Source organism: Callithrix jacchus, chromosome 16 (assembly GCF_049354715.1).
Source record: "Callithrix jacchus isolate 240 chromosome 16, calJac240_pri, whole genome shotgun sequence".
NCBI lineage: Eukaryota > Metazoa > Chordata > Mammalia > Primates > Cebidae > Callithrix > Callithrix jacchus.
In genome coordinates this window covers 88,723,396-88,745,378 of record NC_133517.1, presented here as the reverse complement: position 1 = coordinate 88,745,378, position 21,983 = coordinate 88,723,396, and the positions used below count along the sequence as shown (strand labels likewise).

General features: G+C 36.5%; 1 protein-coding gene across 46 annotated transcripts in view; it reads right to left on the bottom strand.

Annotated features, from left to right (window-relative positions):
* EIF3E (eukaryotic translation initiation factor 3 subunit E) overlaps positions 1 to 21,983 on the bottom strand; it is a 242,319-nt gene that overhangs the window by 96,300 nt on the left and 124,036 nt on the right. For 32 of the 46 annotated variants that reach the window (XM_078353293.1, XM_078353300.1, XM_078353296.1 and 29 more), the window contains 2 exons: positions 13,201 to 13,328; positions 4,058 to 4,160 (listed from right to left, as the gene is read on the bottom strand). In XM_078353293.1, the coding sequence (XP_078209419.1) occupies positions 4,058 to 4,104 (47 nt within the window). In that variant the 5' untranslated portion in view covers positions 4,105 to 4,160; positions 13,201 to 13,328. The remainder of the gene's footprint in view (positions 1 to 4,057; positions 4,161 to 13,200; positions 13,329 to 21,983) is intronic. The other 14 variants (XM_078353312.1, XM_078353313.1, XM_078353308.1 and 11 more) reach the window with 1 other exon arrangement.

Sequence of the window (21,983 nt, the reverse complement as noted above, 5' to 3'; positions counted from 1 at the left end):
ACATTTTAGTATTCTTAAAAGTTTATGCTGCCTCCTAATATCATTTCTCATTAAATTATTAATATAGAACTAATAATTAGACATAGGGCTTTAACGCTGACCTAGAGATTATGCTGATCTTACTAGGATGTTACATTGTCTTGGCTTGACCTTCAAACTAAAATTATAGCAAATTTAAAAAAAAGTATTTTAGAAATTCAAATTTCATATTTTTGACATGAAATAGACCATGGTAACCCATTTCCTATTGCTTGATCAGTTGCTGGTTTATGCAGCTACTCCTGTGCTCTGGTAATTTGCTGTTCGGTTCAACTAGGTACTAAACTCGGCACATGTCCTTCCTTTCTTTTATAAACTTTCCTCCACCACTGCCAATGCAATCCTTACCCTAACTATTCACTTCTTTCTCAAGATGGTGTGATCCAATCACTGAATCAACATAGATGAGTTAGTAAATGATAATGAGTTAGTAAATGCAAATGGCTTAGTATGCTACCAGCTGTCCCTCAGTTTATATAGTTATATAACATCTAACCAAATGAAGATAAACCCTGATCTCAAGTGGGTTAAAGGAAGCTTTAAAAAATACCAATGAGTGTGCCCTCTCACCTAACCCAGTTTGAATTCAACTGGTCTCCTGTGTGATGCAGCTAAGGATAGGTTTAAAAGTATCCCCGGTATTGCTAATGTATAGTCAAGGTTAAAAACCAGTGGTCCAATCTACATTCAACATGTGTCCACCAGGTGCCTGGCATTGCTAGTTACTCTAAAAAGCTACCCTGGACCTTGAGGGATTAGACACCTAAAACAATAAGTATTTTGCCCTTAAACCTAAAAGGGAGTTTGCTGAAAGAAAACTGGATTTTCTCAAGAAAAACACAAGCAATGGTGTTTCTATAGGGTCTAACCCAGTATCAGGAAAGCTGACAGGAACCCACAGCAGCTCACTCTCATGTGCTCTTTCTCTCCCTCTCTCTGCTTATTCTTTTTGCCCCTACATATTTGGTCCATCCTTTCTCTGCCTGTTTAGCTATAAAAGACAATGCTATGGCTACCCAAGGTCACTGCATACATTATACATTTGAGCCCACCATCTGAAGCTGCACCTACCTAGAGGGCTACCTTTTGCTGTTTGTTTGTTTTGGTTTGGTTTGAGACAGGATCTCACTCTGTCACCCAGGCTGAAGTACAGTGGTGCAAATACAGCTCACTGCAGCCTTAACTTCCTGGGCTCAAGTGATTCTCCTACCTCAGCCTCTCAAGTAGCTGGATCTACAGGTACATGACACCACACCCACCAGGCTAATTTTTGCATTTTTTGTAGAGATATGGTTTCCCCATGTTGCCCAGGCTGGTCTCAAACTCCTGAGCTCAAGCAATCCGCCCGCCTAGGCCTCCCAAAATGCTGGGATTGATTACAGACATGAGCCACTACATGGGGCCAGGGCTGCCTTTTACTAACGTAAGCAGAGAGGTCAGTCTGAAGGGACCCACCCTCCAGGTTTATCACTACTGGTTATGGGCAACAATTATCTCATTCCCAGCTCTTCCATTTAGGAGACACACTCAGGTTAAAAAGCTTTTTTTAGTCCCAAGTACATAGTCTCTGGAGAGAGAATCTAGCTAGCCCAGCATGATCAGGTTTCCATTCCCGATCAACTTGAATATGTTTCAAGAAAGAGGCTAATCTGGTAGAATCACAACTGCAGAGGACTCACCTGGCATGGGGAAGAACACACCTTCAAAAAGAAGATCATTTATGAGGAGGGCACTTAACTGAAAAGGTCTACTTGATTACTCAAAGAGCTAACTTTTGCCTATGGTAGACAGTTTAAAATTCAAAATGTTTCTTATAAGCTGTCAGTAGAACACGCACATGGGGAGAAAGCATATATCTGACTGGTGTGTTCTAGAAAAGCGTCATGGAAGACATCGAATTTTTATAAACAATGTGGAGAAAGAGGCAGCCCAGATGGACAGAATGATTACAATAAATTAAGGCACAGAGGTAAGAATGGGGACTCTCTCAGGTTAATTGGACTATAGAGTTTAGAATGTAGTGGGAGATAAATTTGGGGCCAGACTCTGGAGATTTCCGAAATTCAGACTGGGAGGTAAGATCCCTTCTAGAAAAGGTATGTTTTTTGAGCAAGAGAAATACATACTCTCTCTCTCTCTTTGAGAGAGTCTCTCTTACTCTGTCACCCAGGCTGCAGTGCAGTGGTACAAGCACAGCTCATGGCCTTGACCTCCCAGGTTCAGGTGATCCTCCACCTCACCACCTCCACTTCAGCCTCCTGAGTAGCTAGGACTACAGATGCCCACCAACATGCCTGGCTAATTTTTGTACTTTTTGTAGAGACGGGTTTGGCCATGTTGCCTGGCTGGTCTTGAACTCCTGGGCTCAAGCTATCTGCCCGCCTTGGCCTCCCAAAGTATGAGGATTACAGGTGCAAGCCACCGCACGTGGCTGAGCAGTATATAATATGACTTGTATTTAGGTGGATGGTATTACTTTATACCTTTTCTGAGAAGATATTGCTTTATACCTTTTCTAAGATATAAAGTCATAACGTTAAGAGATTCTGAAAGTCAATGAGTAGATCAAGTAAGAGAAAAGATAGGGTCTAATCTAGGTTGGTGGCAGTAAGAATAGAAAATAAAAAAATGGAAGGCATTTTTGAGAACTGTGGGGATTTCAAGCAGCATGCCAGAGGCAAAGAGAGAGCTACTTGGATTAGGAAGCATATTCTCGGGGTTCTGGCTGCATTTGAGTATGGTAAAGTCAATCTTCTCTAACACATTACTTTCTAGAGTGCTCTGTTGAATTTATGTATTTTACTAGATTCATTCCATCAGTCACTCACTCAACAAACATTTATTGAGTGCCTAATTTGATCAGATTTTTATAGTAGAAAGTGGTTCAGATAAGATGAGGAAGATTAGTCTCTTCTAATGAGGATATAGACAGGAAAACAATGAATGAGAAGACACCATTAAAAGGCCACATTACCTCATAGGGCTGCTGGGAAGATTAAGTGAGATCACGTCTGTAAAATGCTTAGTTAGGCACAGTGCCTGGTACCTAGTAAGCGCTCAATAAATAGTAGTTATTATTCCATATAAAATCCTATGAGAGCAAAAAGAAGAAGTGATGAACTGTCTTAGGATGTTGAGGACAGCTTCAGTGAGGAAGTGATATAATTAACCAGGCAGAGACAAAGACAGACATTCTAGATGGAAGAACTTGCACAAGGAAAAGCATGGTGTGTTCTGAGAAGACAAAGTATGGCCTGCATAGAGTATGGGAGGGCATTTAGGAATGGCACGTGTAAGACTAGCATGGGAAGCTGGGCCTAGATTTCAGAGGATCTCAAATGTGAAGCCGAGTTTAGACTGTATTTTAGGCAATCAGAAGCAATGATTAGTTTTCCAGCAGAGAGGGTGTGAGCAGATTGCTTATTAGGAAAATCACTCAGGGTAGTCTGGAGGATGGATTAGGGGTGAGAGGTGAGAAATAAGTCAGAAGCAAAACAATCATTAAGCTGATTAAATTGTTCAGACAAGTCAAGTGAGGTAAGGGTATGAATCAAGATGGTTGCAATGGGAATGGAGTGACAAAAAAATGATAACTTTTATTTATCTTTTTAACATTTACAAAAATTTGCTTTGAAAAAGCATTTTGTGAAATGTTTCCAACAATCTATAAGCTTCCAAAGCTCTAAAAATATTTATGAGATTATATTTGAAAACTTTTTATCTAATTCAAAAGGTATTGCATTTTTACCAGCTCACTATTATAATATTAAACTCTTCTAAAACACAGGAAAGATCTTAGTTTAGAGAAAAAACAAACCTTCACAAATATCCATTGTAACACTTCAGGTTGAATTACTTGCTTACACAGTGTGCAAAAGTAATTTCATGTAAATATTTTAATGAGTTATTTCCATTTTGTGTATTCTTGATGATGTTTTTGTATATTTCAAGACTATGGAATAGATACAGGCAAAATCTAAGTATTCTGGTGCTGTGATGAAGAATATTTTTTTCTTACCGTATTACATGATAACTGCACAGATGACGTAGACACAGGTTGCACATGAAGACAGCATCAGCTTCCCAGTTTGACAACGAACTAAGGCTCACCTTCCTGGCCCCTGGAAAAGATTACAGGGTAATTGCTGGAACTACCAGAGGTTTTAATAATGTAATTATGTGTATGGTAATGCCCTTTCATTGAAAACCCAATTAACTAGAAATTTCAAAAAAGACTTTTTTGGCCGAGCACAGTGGCTCATACCTGTAACTGTGGCACTTTGGGAGGCTGAGGTGGGTGGATCACTTGAGGCCAGGAGTTTGAGACCAGCCTGGCCAACATGGTGAAACTCATCTCTATTAAAAATAAAAAAATTAGTCAGGCGTAGTATGCACCTGTAATCCCATCTACTTGGGAGGCTGAGGCAGGAGAATTGCTTGAATTCAAGAGGTGAAGGTTGCAGTTAGCTGAGATTGCGCCATTGTACTCCAGCCTGGGTTACAGAGGGAGACTCTGTCTAAAAAAAATAACAGATCTTTTTTTTCTTTTATAGTCCTATGTATAACTCGTCCTCGAAAGCCCCAACAAAACCATAAAATCTTGTATTTTATTTTAAAACAAACCAGAAACATATTTTATTTATTATATTTTTTAAATTAAACTTTTTATTTTGAGATAATTAGAGATTCATATTCAGTTTTAAGAAATAATACAAAGAAATCCTTTGTACCGTTTGCCTAGTCTCTCACAAGGGCAATAGCTTGCAAAACTATAATGTACTAACCAGGCTATGGCTATTGACATAGGATGGGTCTGTTTCTGGGTTCTTTATTCTAGTCCATCAAACTACCCACACTTTCCTATATCAATAGCACACCATGATGATTACTATAGCAATGTAATAGGTCTTGTATTGAGGTAGAGTGATTCCTCTCGCTTTATCTTTTTTTCCAAAAATTTTTTAGGTATTGTAGAGTCTCACTTTAGTGCCTTTTATATTTGACTTATTTCAAAAATTTGAAATCCAGATATATAATATATGGCAATTCCTATAAGCCACAATATTTAATTATTATAATTTCATTACTAAAATTCCGAATAAGCAGGATTTTACTTTTAAACCTTTCTTTTAGGGTAGAATTACTATAAGCTAGATTACAAAAGCAAGTTATGGAATCTTCTCTGTCAATATTTGAAAAACATCTATTCCCATTTAGATATGCTATGAATATCTTTGGTCTCATAATTCTAAGATATTCATCCTTTAAAATAATTTTAAATGCTAAAAGTTTTAATATGTTAAACCAATAGGGTGTTCTGTAAAATGTTCTGTTTTATTGACCTTTAGCCATATTTACCTACCTGTAACCTTTATACAGCAATAAATAACTGTAAGCACAGAACATGAAAAAAGCCCAAGAGTAGCTTATTGAAATGTAACTTTGTCTTTAAAAAATCTGTTGTGCCATTTACCTTTCAAAAAGAAAGGCCAAAAAGGACAAAGAAAGCTTCAGAAACTGAAGCTCTGATATTAAATGTACTTGAGTGTGGCGGATATATCTTTATTCATAAGAATGCATGTCTTTACCGGGGGTGCTCTTTTATAGTTGCCTGATTTAATAAATGGGTCATAGTATCTGAGATAAATCTGCAAACTGTTGAACACACTTGCCAATTATTGAATTTTAAAACAATTTGCATCATAAAATTTTATGCAACCTTCTTTGATATGTGGTACACCTAATTTCTTTTTGAGTTAGAAGGAGTTTCTATTTTCTCCCAGACAATTGATTAAAATATTTGTAGTGTCTTTAAATAATAAAACAGGCCTTTAACACAGTAACTCTTATTGCTGAAAACTGAGAAATCTAACTCTATCAAAAATCACTGCAGTTTATGATCAAAAGAAACAAATATAAAACAAAAATATCCTCACCATACTTGCCAATGCTTCCTCTATTAAGCTAATGAAGTCTTTAAGTAAAAAGAGTATTTTTTAATTTTAATTTTTATCAGCTTTATTCAAGTATAATTGACATAAATAAACTGCATATATTTGAGTACATAAAAAGTATATAATAGTAAATATATTGTATATTTAACAGTTTGCTAAGAGGGTAAATCTCACGTTGTGCTCTTACCACAATAAAGTAAAAAAAAGTATATAGGTTTTGATGTATGCATACCCCTATAAAACCATCACCACAAGCTAGATAATACACATGTCCATTACCTCCAAAAGTTTCCTTATGCTTCATTTTATTTATTTATTTATTTAGTTATTTTTCAGATTCAGGGGGTACATATGCAGGTTTGTTACATGGGTACATTGTGTGATGCTGAGGTTTGGGCTTCTAATGAGCTGTTCACCCAAGTAATGAGCATAATTCCCAATAGGTAATTTTCCAACCCTTCCCCCACTCATCCTACCCCTGTTTTGGAATCTCCAATGTTAATTGTTCCCATTTTTGTGTCCATATGTACTCACTGTTTAGCTCTCACAAGTGAGAACATGTGGTATCTGTTTTTCTGTTTCTGCATTAATTTTTCTTCGAATAATACTCATGCCTCTTTTTAACTATTCCTACTTCCCCTTCCCCAGCCCAGGGAACCACTGATCTGCTTTCTATCACTATATATTAGTTTGCATTTTCTAAAATTTTATATAAATAAAATTATGCTTAGAGTATTTACTCTTTTATTGTTTGGCTTTTTTTTTACTCACTATAATTATTCTGGGATTCATTCATGTTACTGTATGTATCAGTAGTTCATTACTTTTCATTCCTGAAGAATAGATACACTATATTTGCTGATCCACTCACCTGTTGATGGGGCATTTGCATGATTTCCAGTTTTTGGCTATCACAAATAAAAGTGCTGTGAATAGTTGTAGACAAATCTTTGTATGGTTCCGTTCATACCTAGGAGTGAAATGGCTGGATACTAGAGTAGATGTGTGTTTAACTTTTTAAGAAGCGGTCCAAATTTTTTCCAGAGTGGCTGAGCCACTTCAGTTTCTTCCAGTTGTTCCACATGCCCACCAATACCTGGTATATTCATTGTAGACGTTCTGTTATTTTCATTGTAGACTTTCTGTTGGGTGTTCAGTGGTATCTCATTGTGGTTTTAATTTGCTCTTAGTCTAATAATATTATGCATCTTTTAATATGCTCATTTCCTATTCATATACTTCTTTGATGAAGTAACTGTTCACACTCTTTGCTTTTTTTTAAAAATTGTGTTGTTTTCTTATTATTGAGTTTTGAGAGTTCTTTTTATATCCTGACTATAAGTACCATATCAGATATATATTTGCACATATGAAGTTTTATTTTATTGTTTTCTCTTATGGATTGTGCTTTTGGGAGGCCAAGGTGAGAGGAGAGCTTAAGGCCAGGAGTTCAAGATCAATCTGGGCAACATAGTGAGACCCTGTCTTTACAAAGAATAATAATATATTAGGTGGGTGTGGCGGTACATGCCTGTAGTCCCAGTATTTTGGAGGCTGAGGCAGGAGGATCACTTGAGCCCAGGAATTTGAGGTTGCAGTGAGCTGTGATTGCACCACTGCACTCCAGCCTAGGCAACAGAGTGACACTCTGTCTCAAAAAAGAGAAATATTTGTCTAACCCAAGGCCCAAGATCTCAAAGGTCTTATCATACATTGTTATTTAGAAGTTTTTTTAAGTTTTAAGGTTTTACATTAAATCTTTGATCCATTTTGAGTTGATTTTTGTATATGGTAAAGAGTATGAATCAGAGTATGCTTTTTTCATATGCATATTCAAGTGTTTCAGGACCATTTGTTGAAAACAATTATCGTTTTCCATTGCGTTGCCTTTGCACCTTTGTCAAAAATGTTGCTAATACACGTGTGGATTTATTTCTGGGCTCGCTATTCTGTTCCATTGATCTGTTTGTCTGTCTTTATGCTGATTCTGTACTATCTTGAGTAACATCGTGCCTTGAAACCAGATAGTATTTGTCTTCCAACTTTGTTCTTCTTCTTTAGTTGGTTACCCAAGTATTATGGTAGAGAATAGAAAACATCTTTCAGTTATTCTAGCTGGCCCTGAGAAGACAGAATCAAAAATTCAGTTCAAGATGGTTCTGTGAGGGATGTGCTCACAGGTAATAGATGGTGATGTTTTATTACTTGTATCTTGCGCTTTGTTGAACATAGACCATGTGTGAATTATTGTGGCTGGAACCCACATTAGTCCAGTTCACAGCAAATACTAACTACTATAGTATAGATACATGAAAAGTAAGTGCTGAGTATAATTTTTAGAAGTTATCTTTGTCTTTTGAGTCCCCCATGCATCTAGGAACAATCTTGAGGGAGTTTTAATGCAAAAGTCCATTAAAAATTCAATAGAACTGAGGACTATTTAGTAAAAGGAAATGACATTAATAAATGAGAAACATAGCTAATCTTATTATCCAACTCTCTGCAATAATTTTCAGTAGTCTTTGCCATCCTTTCAGGCTGACCATTAGCTTGAGATCACTGAGAGAAGTGATTAAAAAGTTGGTTTCTCCTCAGGTTCTCACTCATAAGTGGGAGTTGAACAATGAGAACACATGAACACATGGAGGGGAACATCACACACTGGGGCCTGTCGGGGAGTGGGAGACTAGGGGAGGAATAGCATTAGGATAAATGCCTAATGTAAATGATGAGGTGATGGATGGAGCAAACCACCACGGCACGTGTATAACTATGTAACAAACTTGCACATTCTGCACATGTATCCGAGAACTTAAAGTAGAATATAAAAAATTGTTGCAGGCTTTTCTGTGACCTAGAGAATGATGTTTGTCAGCATTCTGTAAGTGCTTGAAAAGTTGTATTCTCTGTAAGATACCAAGTTCAACATGTATATAAATTACTACTTCAAACTTATTAATTAAATTACTTCATATTAAAAAAAAATTGGTTGTTTCTATGACTTACTGAGTAGGCACTACCAACTCCGAATTTTTCTTTTTCTTTTCTGAAGCTGATATTGTCAATATACTCTACCTCAGTTGAGTGTGTGAAATTTACAAATAGGAAACTCTCTTGGGGCTAGACAGCATTATAACTGAGAGTCTGAACTTTGGATTCAGACAAATTGGCTTATATATGTCAACTCTGCTTAGTAGTAGCTATCTGGCCTTGCAAATGTTACCAAGTATCTCTAAATTTCAGTTTATCACTTGGAAATTGAGGATAATATGGTGCATGTTTGTTAGGATTGTTACAAACATTTAAATTAGGTAATGTTTATAAAACACTTGGACCATATGCACCTGTATGCAGGTACTATTATGCACTAGGTCAAGATTCCCAAACTTGCCTGCACAGTAGCATTACTTGAGGACCTTAAGAAAATTTTGAAGCACAATCAGTTGGGATGAGACACAGAGATCAATATGTTTTGAAACTCCTCAGGCAAATCCTGTGTACAAAAACCTTGGGAATCATTACCCTAGGTGATTTAGATAAATTACATTATTTAATTTTATAACACCCTATAAGTTCGACTTTATTCCCATTTGAGATGAGAAAACTCATGTATAAATGGGAAAATGGGAGTAAAGAAAAAGGTTCCCATTGAGTGTGTTAAGTAAAGTCCTACAGCAAATGGAGCTTAAAAGATTCAAATTCAGGTAGTCTGACCTCAAAATCCCCCTTTAACTATTTTGCTATATTTCTTTAAGCAAGGTTCTTAGAGAAACCTAACTTCAATTTTTAAAAAATGCACATCTGTAGCAGAAATTGTATTGTAAATACCTGATCCAGATTTGAGACTAAATAAATGGGAGAATTGGAAACATTTTAATGCCATTTGTGAAGGAGTCTATCATAACCCATTAATATAATCTAACAAAATTAATGAAAATTCATGATCAAAGTTTCAGTATTAATATCTTGGGGTTAACTTTGGTAGATTACACACTGTAGCTTTATATGTGCCTTATTTTTTTCCAGTCCTTGCAGTAGTAAACAAAGTTCAAGCCACTAGTCAGAGCTTCTACCCAGCGTTTTCCTGAGAATAATTCCCAGATGTGCTCAATTTACGATGGCCAAGATAACCTGATGACTAGTTTTTGGAGTACTACTCTGTTTGCTGTAAAATGCATTCCTATGGGCCTGTAATTTACTCCCTACACACCTAATTTAAGATATAGATGAACCAACATCACAGCTCTAGTGGGAACACTACAACAGGTTTTGGTATCTAAGTGGCAGATGGCTCTGAACATCACCATTGGCTATTGCTCTTCCAGGCTTATAAACAAGTTACATGAACTGAGCAAAAACAAAAAAAAAAAGGCACTTCTGCATACATGATGACATAATTATGGGTGTAAACCTAATCTTAGAGAAGAATCCCAAAAGAGCTTATGTCAGTACAAATAGTAAAGACACTACCATAAGGGTATTTTTTGGATTTCTTCCATAGCAATTGCTAAGAACTCAGTGTTATTTGACAGCAATTCTATTATCGTGAGAACTTTCTGCTCAAGTAGTAGGCAACTATTCTTCAGTCCTACCTGGCACTTTGAGGCTGAGAACTCTCCAGACTTCATCCAGTGAAAGAACAGTGGTTTGTATTCAATGTAACATACTGATGTAAATCAAGAAGTTAATAATACTTTGACATTATGAAAAGTGTTTTCCCACAAGATAGCTCCAAAACCACCAGATGTTATTTTACAGGAGGCAATAAAATACTCAGCAAAGTTGATTTTTGTTTTAAGATTTTCTTTTTTACAAGGAGGAAACAGTTTATTTTCCTCTTACGTTTACAAAAATATTACCTACTCATTGTAAAATATCCAAGCCATACAAAAAGATATAATGAAGAAAAAATAATCACCTAAAATCTCACTATGCAGTGTTAACCTCTAGGTATGTAAGTTTTCCTCTCCCCATCCTATCCTTTCTCCCTTCCTACTATCTATTTATCTACCATCTTTGTCTAAAAGAAGTCAATAAATACACATGCATGGGGAAAAAAGTCTAATTATTAGAGAATGACATAAAACAAAATGCAAAGTTCCCTTTTCTGTTCTTTTCCATTCCTAAACCAGTTTTCCAGAGGTTAAATGTTTGTTTTCTCACTCAATTATTAATACAGATAACTCCAAATAACAAGATTTTACTGATATTTTCTTGGTTTACCAACTTTGAATATCATTTGTTGACTCCCAGCTATAGAGAATAAAGATTTAGTTCACTCATTTACTTCCTATTTCTTTTTCCTTCCTATCAGTTTTAATAATTACATTACTACTTGATTTCTATTTTTTACTTTCTAGCTTTATTATACTGAAATTGCTACTGTTTATTCCATCAGCTGTCAAATTTATCTCTACACTTTTCATGTAAGATGATATTAACATTATTATTCAAACTTCCACCTCTTTTGCCCATTTTTCAAGTCTCACCTTCTGAACTTTTTAGATTTATTGTATTTATTTTTCTTCTGCAAGAATCTAAAATGAAGAGACCTTCAATAAACACATCTCCTCATTACATCCAACCTATGTAATACAATTCTGCTAAGCCTTAGTAGTGACTTACATTTTCATTTTCTTAAAAGTGTCTTTGGATGAGCAGCAGTTACTAATTTTGATAAAGTCCATTTTATCAATTTTTTTTCTTTTATGGTTAGTGCTTTTTATATACCAAAGATCACTGCCTATTCCATGACTACAAAGATGGAATGCTTCTTTATGCTTCCTTCTATGGAATTTACAATTTTCTCTTTTATTTTTAGGTTAACAGTCCACTTGAGGCTAATTTTTTTTAAAGATAAGGTCCACTATGTTGCCCATCTAATCTTGCACTCCTGGACTCAGGCAATCCTGCCAATTGGACCTCCCAAAGTGCTGAGACTACAAGCATGGGCCACTGTGCCTGGCCTAGGTAAAATTTTAATATGTTGTGATATACAGGTCAAAATATACAGATATCCAGTTATTCCAGCATCATTTGCTGAAAAGTATTCTTTCACCTGTTGAGTTGCCAATGTATTTGTCAATAGGCTGAATATATGGGAAGGCCTATTTCTGGATTCTCTTTTCTGTGTAATTCAACCATTTGCCTTTCCTTAAGCAAATAATACAGTGTCTTAATTAATATTGTGCTATAAGTCTTAAAATCAGTTACCCTAAGTACTCCAACATTTTCTTTTACTTTTTTCAAGATGTTGATTCTTAGGTCCTTGCATTTGCACGTAACATAATATTTCAAGTTAGATTATTAATTTACAGCAAAAACCCATTCTGAATTAGAAGTGCGTCAATCTTATAGATTACTTGGGCTAGAAGAACAGCTTTACAATATTGAGTCTTGCAACTAGCCAAGTGCATGACAAACGCATACATTTATCTAGGTTTCTTAGTTTCTTTTTTCTGTTTTGTGGTTTTCGAAGTGGAGATATTTTATATCTTTTCTTAAATTTATTCTTAGAATTTTTATATTTTTGACACTAGTATAAAGCATATTTATTTCTTTTTCTTTTTTTTTTTGTCTTTCTTTGGGAGTATTTATTTTTAAATGTCATTTTCTAATTGTCACTGAAACAATATGGAAATACTGACTTTGTATCTTACAGCTTTGCTGAATTCACTTACTAGAGTTAATAGATTTTTGGAGACATATAGGATCATATTGTCTGTTAATAAAGTCAGTTGCATTTCTGCTTTTCCAATCTTTAGTCTTCATTTACCCATTTCTTTATATGTTATATCCATCTTTTCCTGTAGATGTTTTAACATACTTGTCATAGTTATTTTAAAGTCTCTCTTTGCCAATTCTAACACCTAGGTCCTTGGTTGGTCACTTTCTATTGAGTATAAGTCACATTTTCCCATTTCATCACATGTCTAGTAATTTTTTATTGTTATGCCTTGAGTAACACATTGCAGACACTCTAGATCTTCCTCTGAAAAGTGGTGTGTCTTGTTCTAGCAGGCAGTTAAATTACAAATAGATTGCTTTTAATTTGGGAGACCTGGTTTTCTTCGTTAAGACAAGTCTACGTTTTAGTCTTGGTGCTCTTTTGAGGCATGTAGTCTCCATTCCTAATCCAACGGAAAGCCTAAAGTGTTTATTAAGCCCACCTAACTTGGTTAGATTTAAACTCCAAAATTTCTCTTACCTGTGGTGGGCAGCAAAAAATCTCAGCTTAGCTCCCTGAACTTTTCCCAGCATAATCTTCTGCTAGGCTCCCGAGATTCTCACTGGTACAACTGCAGTTGAGTCATTTAGCTGTTGATTTTGTTTTTACTGTAGAATCAAAATAACAACAACAAAATAGTTGTAATAAAGAGTCTCCCAGCAAAGAAAAGCCCTGGACCTGATGGCTTCACTGCTGAATTTTGCTGAACATTTATGTTAGAACTAATACGAATCCTACTCAAACTATTCAGAAAAATGGAGGAGAAGGAAATCCTTCCAAGCTCATTCTATGAGGCCAGCATTACCCTAATACTAAAACCAAGACATGTCAAAAAAAGAAAACTATACACCAATATCCTTGATGAATGAACATTGATGCAAAAATACTCAACAAAATAATAGCACAATTAATTAAACAATATATTTAAAAAATCATTCACCATGATAAGTGGGATTTATCTCAGGGATGCAAGAATGGTTAAACATGCCTGGCAAGATGGCGGAATAAAAACAGCTCCAGTCTGCAGCTCCCAGTGAGATCAATGCATTAGGCAGGTGATTTTTGTATTTCCAACTGAAGTACCTGGCTTATCTCATTGGTACTGGTTAGACAATGGGTGTAGCCCATGGAGGGCAAGCTGAAACAAGATGAGGCATTGCCTCACCTGAGAAGTGCAAGGGGTTGGGGAACTCCCTCCCCTAGCCAAGGGAAGCCATGAGGGACTGTGCTGTGAGAAATGGTACATCCTAGTCCACATACTACGCTTTCCTAGTCTTTGCAATCTGCAGACCAGGAGATTCTCTCAGGTGCCTATACCACCAGGACCCTGGGTTTCAAGCACAAAACTGGACTGCTATTTGGGCACTAAGCTGGATGCAGGAACATCCAGCACAGCAGTCTGAAGTCGACTTGGGATGCTCAAGCTTGGTGGGGGGAGGGGCATCCAACATTACGCAGGTTTGAGTAGGCCTCACAGTGTAAACAGTGTAAACAAAGCCACTGGGAAGTTTGAAGTGGGCGGAGCCCACCACAACTCCACAAAGCAACTGTAGCCAGACTGCCTCTCTAGATTTCTCTTCTCTGGGCAGGGCATCTCTGAAAAAAAGGCAGCAGCCTCACTCAGGGCTTATAGATAAAATTCCCATCTCCCTGGGACAGAGCACCTGAGAGAAGATGTGCCTCTGGGCACAGCTTCAGCAGACTTAAATATTTCTGCCTGTCAGCTATGAAGAGAGCAGTGAATCTCCCAGGATAGAGCTTGAGCTCTGTAGAGGGACAGATTGCCTCTTTAAGTGGGTCCCTGACCCTTGTGCCTCCTGACTGGGAGATATCTCCTAGCATGGATTGACAGACACCTCATACAGGAAAGCTCCAGTGGGCATCTGGCTAGAGACCTTTGGGACAAAGCCTCCAGAGGAAGGAACAGGCAGCAATCTTTGCTGTTCTGCAGCCTCCACTGGTAATACCCAGGCAAACAGGGTCTGGAGTGGACCTCCAGCAAACTCCAGCAGACCTGCAGCAGAGGGGCCCAACTGTTAGAAGGAAAACCAATAAACAAAAAGAAATAGCATCAGCATCAACTAAAAGGATGTCCACACAGAAATGCCTTCCAAAGGTCACCAACATCAAAGACCAAAGGTAGATAAAACGAACACAAAAACGCTGAAAATTTCAAAAACTGGAATGTCTCTTTTCCTCCAAAGGATCACAACTCCTTGCCAGCAAGGGTACAAAACTGGATGGAGAATTAGTTTGACGAATTGAGAGAAGTAGACTTCAGAAAGTAGGTAATAGCAAACTCCTCTGAGCTGAAGAAGCATGTTTAGATTGGATGATTTTGTTATTACCCACTTTCCGAAGAATGCAAAAGAATGGAAATCATAACAAACAGTCTCTCAGACCACAGTGTAACAAATTAGAACTCAGGATTAAGAAACTCACTCAAAACCGCGCAACTACATGGAAACTGAACAACCTGCTCCTGAATGACTACTGGGTAAACGACAAAATAAAGACAAATAAATAAGTTATTTGAAATCAATAAGAACAAAGACATAATATACCAGAATCTCTGGGACCAAAGCACTATATAGAAAAATGTATAGCACTTAATGCTCACAAGAGAAAGCAGGAAAGATCTAAAATGAACACCCCAACGTTACAATTAAAAGAACTAGAGAAGTAAGAGCAAACAAATTCAAAAGCTAGCAGAAGACAAGAAATAATTAAGAACAGAGCAAAACTGAAGGAGATACACAAAAAAAACTTCAAAAAAATCAATTAATACAGGAGATGGCTTTTTGAAAAGATTGACAAAATAGATAGACCACTAGCCAGACTAATAAAGAAGAGAGAAGAATCAAACAGACACAATAAAAAATGATAAAGGAGAGATCACCATTGATCCCACAAATATACAAACTACCATCAGATAATATTATAAACACCTCTATGCAAATAAACTAGAAAACCTAGAAGAAATGGATAAATTCTTGGACACAGACACTCTCCCAAGACTAAACCAGGAAAAAGTCAAATCCCTGAATAGACCAATAACAAGTTCTAAAATGGAGGAAGTAATTAATAGCCGACCAACCAAAAAAAGCCCAGGATCAGACAGCCAAATTCTACCAGAGATACCAAGAGGAGCTGGTACCATGCCTTCTGAAACTATTCCAAACAATAGAAAAAGGGGGACTCCTCCCTAACTCATTTTGTGAGAACAGCATCATCCTGATACCAAAACCTGGCAGAGACACAACAAAAAAAAGAAAATTTCAAGACAATATACTCGATGAACATAGATGCAAAAGTCATCAATAAAATACTGGCAAACCAAATCTAGCAGCATATCAAAAAGCTTATTCACCACAATTAAGTTGGCTTCTTCCCTGGGATGCAAGGCTGGTTCAACATATGGAAATCAATAAATGTAATCCATTACATGAACAGAACCAATGACAAAAACCACACGATTATCTCAATAGATGCAGAAAAGGTCATCAATAAAGTTCAACATCCCTTCAAGCTCAAAACTCTCAATAGTTATTGATGAAACATATCTCAAAATAATAAGAGCTATTTAGGACAAACCCACAACCAATATCTTACTGAATGGGCAAATGCTGGAAGCATTCCCTTTGAAAACTGGCACAAGACAAGGATGCCTTCTCTCACCACTCCTATTTGGCATAGTAATGGAAGCTTTTGCCAGGGCAATGAGGCAAGAGAAAGAAATAAAGCGTATTCAATTAGGAAGAGAGGAAGTCAAATTATCTCTGTTTGCAGATGACATGAGTGTATATTTAGAAAATCCCATTGTCTCAGCCCAAAATCTCCTTAAGATGATAAGCAACTTCAGTAAAGTCTCAGGATACAATATCAATGTACAAAAATCACAGGCATTCCTATATACCAATAATATTTTCCACAAAGTTGTCATAACATACATCGGCAAAAGAATAGTCTCTTCAATAAATGATGCTGGAAAAACTGGACATCCACATGCAGAAGAATAAAACTAGACTCCTATATCTCACCATGTACAAAAATAAAATCAAAATAGATTAAAGAGAAATCTATGACCTCTACTTATGAAATTATTAAAAGAAATCTTAGGGGGAAACTCTCTAGGACACTGGTTTGTGCAAAGATTTTTTGTGTAATACCCTATAAGCACAGGCAAGCAAAGCAAAAGTGGACAAAAGGGATCACATAACGTTAGAAGTCTTCTGCACAGCAAAAGAAACAATCAACAAAGTAAAGAGAAAACCCAGATCATTGGAAAAAATATTTGCATATTATCCATCTGGCAAATGACTAATAACCAGAATGTATAAGAAGCTCCAACAATTCTATAGGAAAAAATATAGTAATTGGATTAAAAAATGAACAAAATATATGAAGAGACATTTTTCAAAAGACAAATAGCAAAGAGCTATATGAAAAGATGCTCAACATCATTGATAATCAGAGAAACACAAATCAAAACTACAGTGAGATATTATCTCATGCCTGTTAAAATGGCTTATGTCCAAAACAGAGGCAATAATAAATGCTGGTGAGGGTGTGGAGAAAAGGAACCCTCATACACTATTGATGGGAATGTAAATTAGTACCACCACTATGGAGGATAGCTTGCAGTGTTCTCAAAAAACTGAAAACAGATCTATCATATGATTCAACAATCACACTTCTAGGTGCATACCCAAAAGAAAGGAAATCAATATATCAAAGAGATACCTGCATACCCATGTTTATTGAAGCACTATTCACAATAGCCAAGATGTAGAGTCCAGCTAGGTGTCCATCAACACATGAGTGGACAAAGAAAATATGGTACATATACACAATGGAGTATTATTCAGCCATAAAAAAGAGTGACATCCTATCATTTGCAACAGCATGGATGGAACTGGAGGACATTTTGTTAAGTAAAATAAGCCAAGTGAACAAAGACACACTTCACATGTTCTCACTCATTTGTTGGAGCTGAAAATCAAAACAATTGAACTCATGAAGATAGAGAGTAGAATGATGGTTGCCCCATGCTGAGAAGGATTGTGGGAGTGGGGGAGTGGGGATGGTTAGTGGGTACAAAAATACAGGTAGATAGAATAAATAATATCTAGTCTTTGATAGCATAACCGTGTATCTTTAGTCAACAATAATTTATTATAAATCCAAAAATAACTAAATGAGTATAACTAGAATTTTTGTAACACAAAGAAATGACAAATCCTTCAGGTAGTGTATACTCCATTTACCCTGATATAATTATTACACATTCTATGCCATACCAAAATATCTTATGTAGACCACAAATATACACACCTACTATATACCCATATATATTTTTTTAAATTGAAATCTTAGGAGTAAATTTAACCAAGGAGGCAAAGATCTGTATACTAAAAACTATAAAAATAGGAGATGACATAAATAAAAGATATCTGGTGTTCATGAACTGGAAGAATTAAGGTGTCCATACTAACTAATGTGATCTACAGATTCAATACCACCCTACCAAAATTCCATCATTTTTACAGAAATTGAAAAACAATCCTAAAAATCTATGAACCCAAAGAAAACCTTAAATACCCAAAGCAACTGAGCAAAAAGAACAAACTCAAGTCATCACACTATCTGATTTCAAAGTATATTACAAAGCTATAGTCATCAAAACAGCATGGTAATGGTATAAAAACACATACATAGACCAATAAAACAGCATAAAAAGTCCAGAAATAAACCCATGCATTTACAGTCAACTGATTTTTGACAAAGATGTCAAGAACACAAAATGGGAAACGGACAGTCTCTTCAATAAGTAATATTGGAAAAAAATGGATCTTCATATGCAGAAGAATGAAATTGAACCCTTACGTTTCATGGATCTTGAAGTGACTTTTTATGTATGTTTAAATGAAATTCTTTATTTTCATTAATTTGCTTAAAGATTACACTCGTATTAGAGTTCTTTATTTTCTCATAGGAAAATATCTTTGCAAGATAGTCTTAGATTTTTCATTCAAGTATTTATTGCTAGGTAACAATTACCTCAAATTTAATTGCTTAAAACAAAAAAATAGTTCATTTGTCCATGGTTCTTTGGATCAAGAAGTCAGGGATTGGTTAGTTTTTCTTCTTCATGGGGTGTCTTGGTGTTGTGACACCTCATGACATGGGATGGATGGAGGTCTAACACAGTCTCACACATATGGTGGCACAATTGCTAATTCCTGACTGGAGACTCAGCAGCCAGCTGGAGCTGTGATCAGTTGTTTTTTTTCACAGAGTTCTCTCCATGTGGCTGTCTGGGCTTCCTTATAGCACAGTGGCTGAATTCACTGAAGGTGCATTATAAGCAGTAAAAGTAGAAGAAGAATAACTTTTTTTAAATTGCATGTTAGGTTTTGGGGGACATGTGAAGAACATGCAAGATAGTTACATAGGTACACACATGGCAGTGTGATTTGCTGCCTTCCTCCCCTTCACCTATATCTGGCATTTCTCCCCATGCTATCTATCCCCAACTCCCCAATCCCCGCTGCCCCTCCTCTATTCCCCCCAACAGACCCCAGTGTGTAGTACTCCCCTCCCTGTGTCCATGTGTTCTTATTGTTCAACACCCACCTATGCATGAGAACATGTGGTATTTTATTTTCTGTTCTGGTGTCAGTTTGCTGAGAATGATGGTTTCCAGGTTCATCCATGTCCCTACAAAGGACACGAATTCATCGTTTTTGATGGCTGGATAATATTCCATGGTGTATATGTGTCACATTTTCCCTGTCCAGTCTATCATCGATGGGCATTTGGGTTGGTTCCACATCTTTGCTATTGTAAACAGTGCTGCAATGAACATTCGTATGCATGTGTCCTTATAGTAGAATAATTTATAATCCTCTGGATATATACCCAGTAATGGGATTGCTGGGTCAAATGGAATTTCTATTTCTAGGTCCTTGAGGAATTGCCACACTGTCTTCCACAATGGTTGCACTAATTTACACTCCCACCAACAGTGTAAAAGTGTTCCTATTTCTCCACATCCTCTCCAGCATCTGTTGTCTCCAGATTTTTAATGATCACCATTCTAATTGGCGTGAGATGGTATCACAATGTAGTTTTGATTTGCATTTCTCTAATGACCAGTGATGATGAGCATTTTTTCATATGTTTGTTGGCCTCATGTATGTCTTCTTTTGTAAAGTATCTATTCATATCCTTTGCCCACTTTTGAATGGGCTTGCTTGTTTTTTTCTTGTAAATCTGTTTTAGTTTTTTGTGAATTCTGGATATCAGCCCTTTGTCAGATGGGTAAACTGAAAAAATTTTTTCCCATTCTGTTGGTTGCCAATTCACTCTAATGACTGTTTCTTTTAAGGCTCAGCTTCAAAGGTCACAAAGCATAACATTTGCCATTGATCAGAATAGGTATTCTAGTGCGTATCCAATGATAGAGAAACTAGGCAAAGCCCTCATGACTAATCACCTCTTAAAAGTCCTACTCCCAATACCATTACTGTGGCAATTAAATTTTAACATAAGTTTTGGCGAGAACATTCAAACCATAGCAGTCACATTACAAAAGAGCATGTCAAATGAGTATGTTTTATGATATCTATACTTGTCTCTCTATATATAAACCTGTATGTATATATAGGTTTTCATTTATAGTTCCTGGCTCCTAACCCCCATAACGCTTGTTACAGTCTTCTTTTTATAACGTTGAGTGTGTTAGGCCTGAGGGACAGGCCTATGACCTTCTCCTTCCTGCCTTTCTCCTGCCCCAAGGCAGGACTCTTTCCCTGCCTTTTCATTCCATAGCCCAGGCTGAAGGAGTAAGCCACTGTCTTGGACAAGCTGTTCTCATTCTGCAGGGCAAAATCAAGAGTGAGTACTAAGCTGAGTGAAATATGCAAGCACATTTAAAACTTCTATTCAGATATTCTCGTGGCCAAAGAAAGTAGTATGACCTAGGCCAAAGTCAGTGGGGCAGGAAAATAAATTCTGCTCACAATGAAGGACAACAAAGGTATGGAGGGAATGAGTATTTGTGAAGTAGCGAAATCTACCATAGCCTTCTTTCTTCTTAACAAGTGTTCACTTCCTTCATGTAAATAAAATGTAATCACTTTATCCCAAAGATCCAAAGTCACATCCAATCACAGCACCTAACTTGAAATCCAGGATCTTGACAATACCTCATGCTCAAATGTAGTTACTCAGTGGTGAAAATTCCTATTCCAAAGTCCTATGAACCAAAAGACTTGTTATTTGCACCACCTATACGCAAAATAAATTGAGGGAACCCATTAAAAAGTCCCATTTAGGAACAGGAAGAATGGGAGAACCTAGCAGTTACTGGGTCAACAGCAATTCTGGAGTCCCATTGAGCTATTTTTTAGCAGGTCCACCAACCTAGGAGTAGGAAACTGTTTCACCAGTTTTCAGTTTTGTTTTCTGAAAGTAGTTTCAGAGTCGATGATTTTTTGTGGCTTTTGGCATCACCTCTGGGATATACTTCTTTTTCCAATATGCCTTTTAGGAGAAAATGCACTTCTTAGAAGATGAGTGCATTCAGTCTGCTAATAGAAAGTCGAGAGCTCAAGGGTAGTTTTACTGCTCAGTCATAAGTTGTTTAACTCAAAGTGGCAGCACTTTGGATACTGCAAATCTTTTAAAAACATTGTTCATTTCTTTACTATCTTCATTTCTTGTTAGCTCCTCCTGCCAGTAGCCAGATCCACAATTAGAAGACATTCCTCTAGATTTAATTACAGGTAATTTGTACTCTATTGGCTTCCATTGGGCCAAATCTATGTTCTCTTTATCCTGATCCATATTGTACAAGTGATTTACTGGGGACCACTTTGAAAGAATCAGAGGTCTTAATGAATGGTGTGGTGATCACAGTCTTTATTTGTTCTTTGTCACCAAGATTGGGTCTTTATTATTATTGATGTTATTTTTAATTGGGTATACATTCCTTAATAAGATTAAAAGATTAACTTTATATTATGAGAGATGCTAACAGTGTTTTCATAGGTACTTTACAATGAACTTTGCACAATTGCTCATTTCCTCTTTTCTTTTAAAAATTTCATTTATTTACTTTTTCTCTCACCTCTTTGAATTCTATGCTCTCACTTTCTGATCCCTATAGTGGGCATCTAAAAGCTAATAGATAACAAAGGTGTCCACTTCTCCCAATATTTCCTTTAAACTTTATTTGAAATTATCCTTAAAATTGCTCA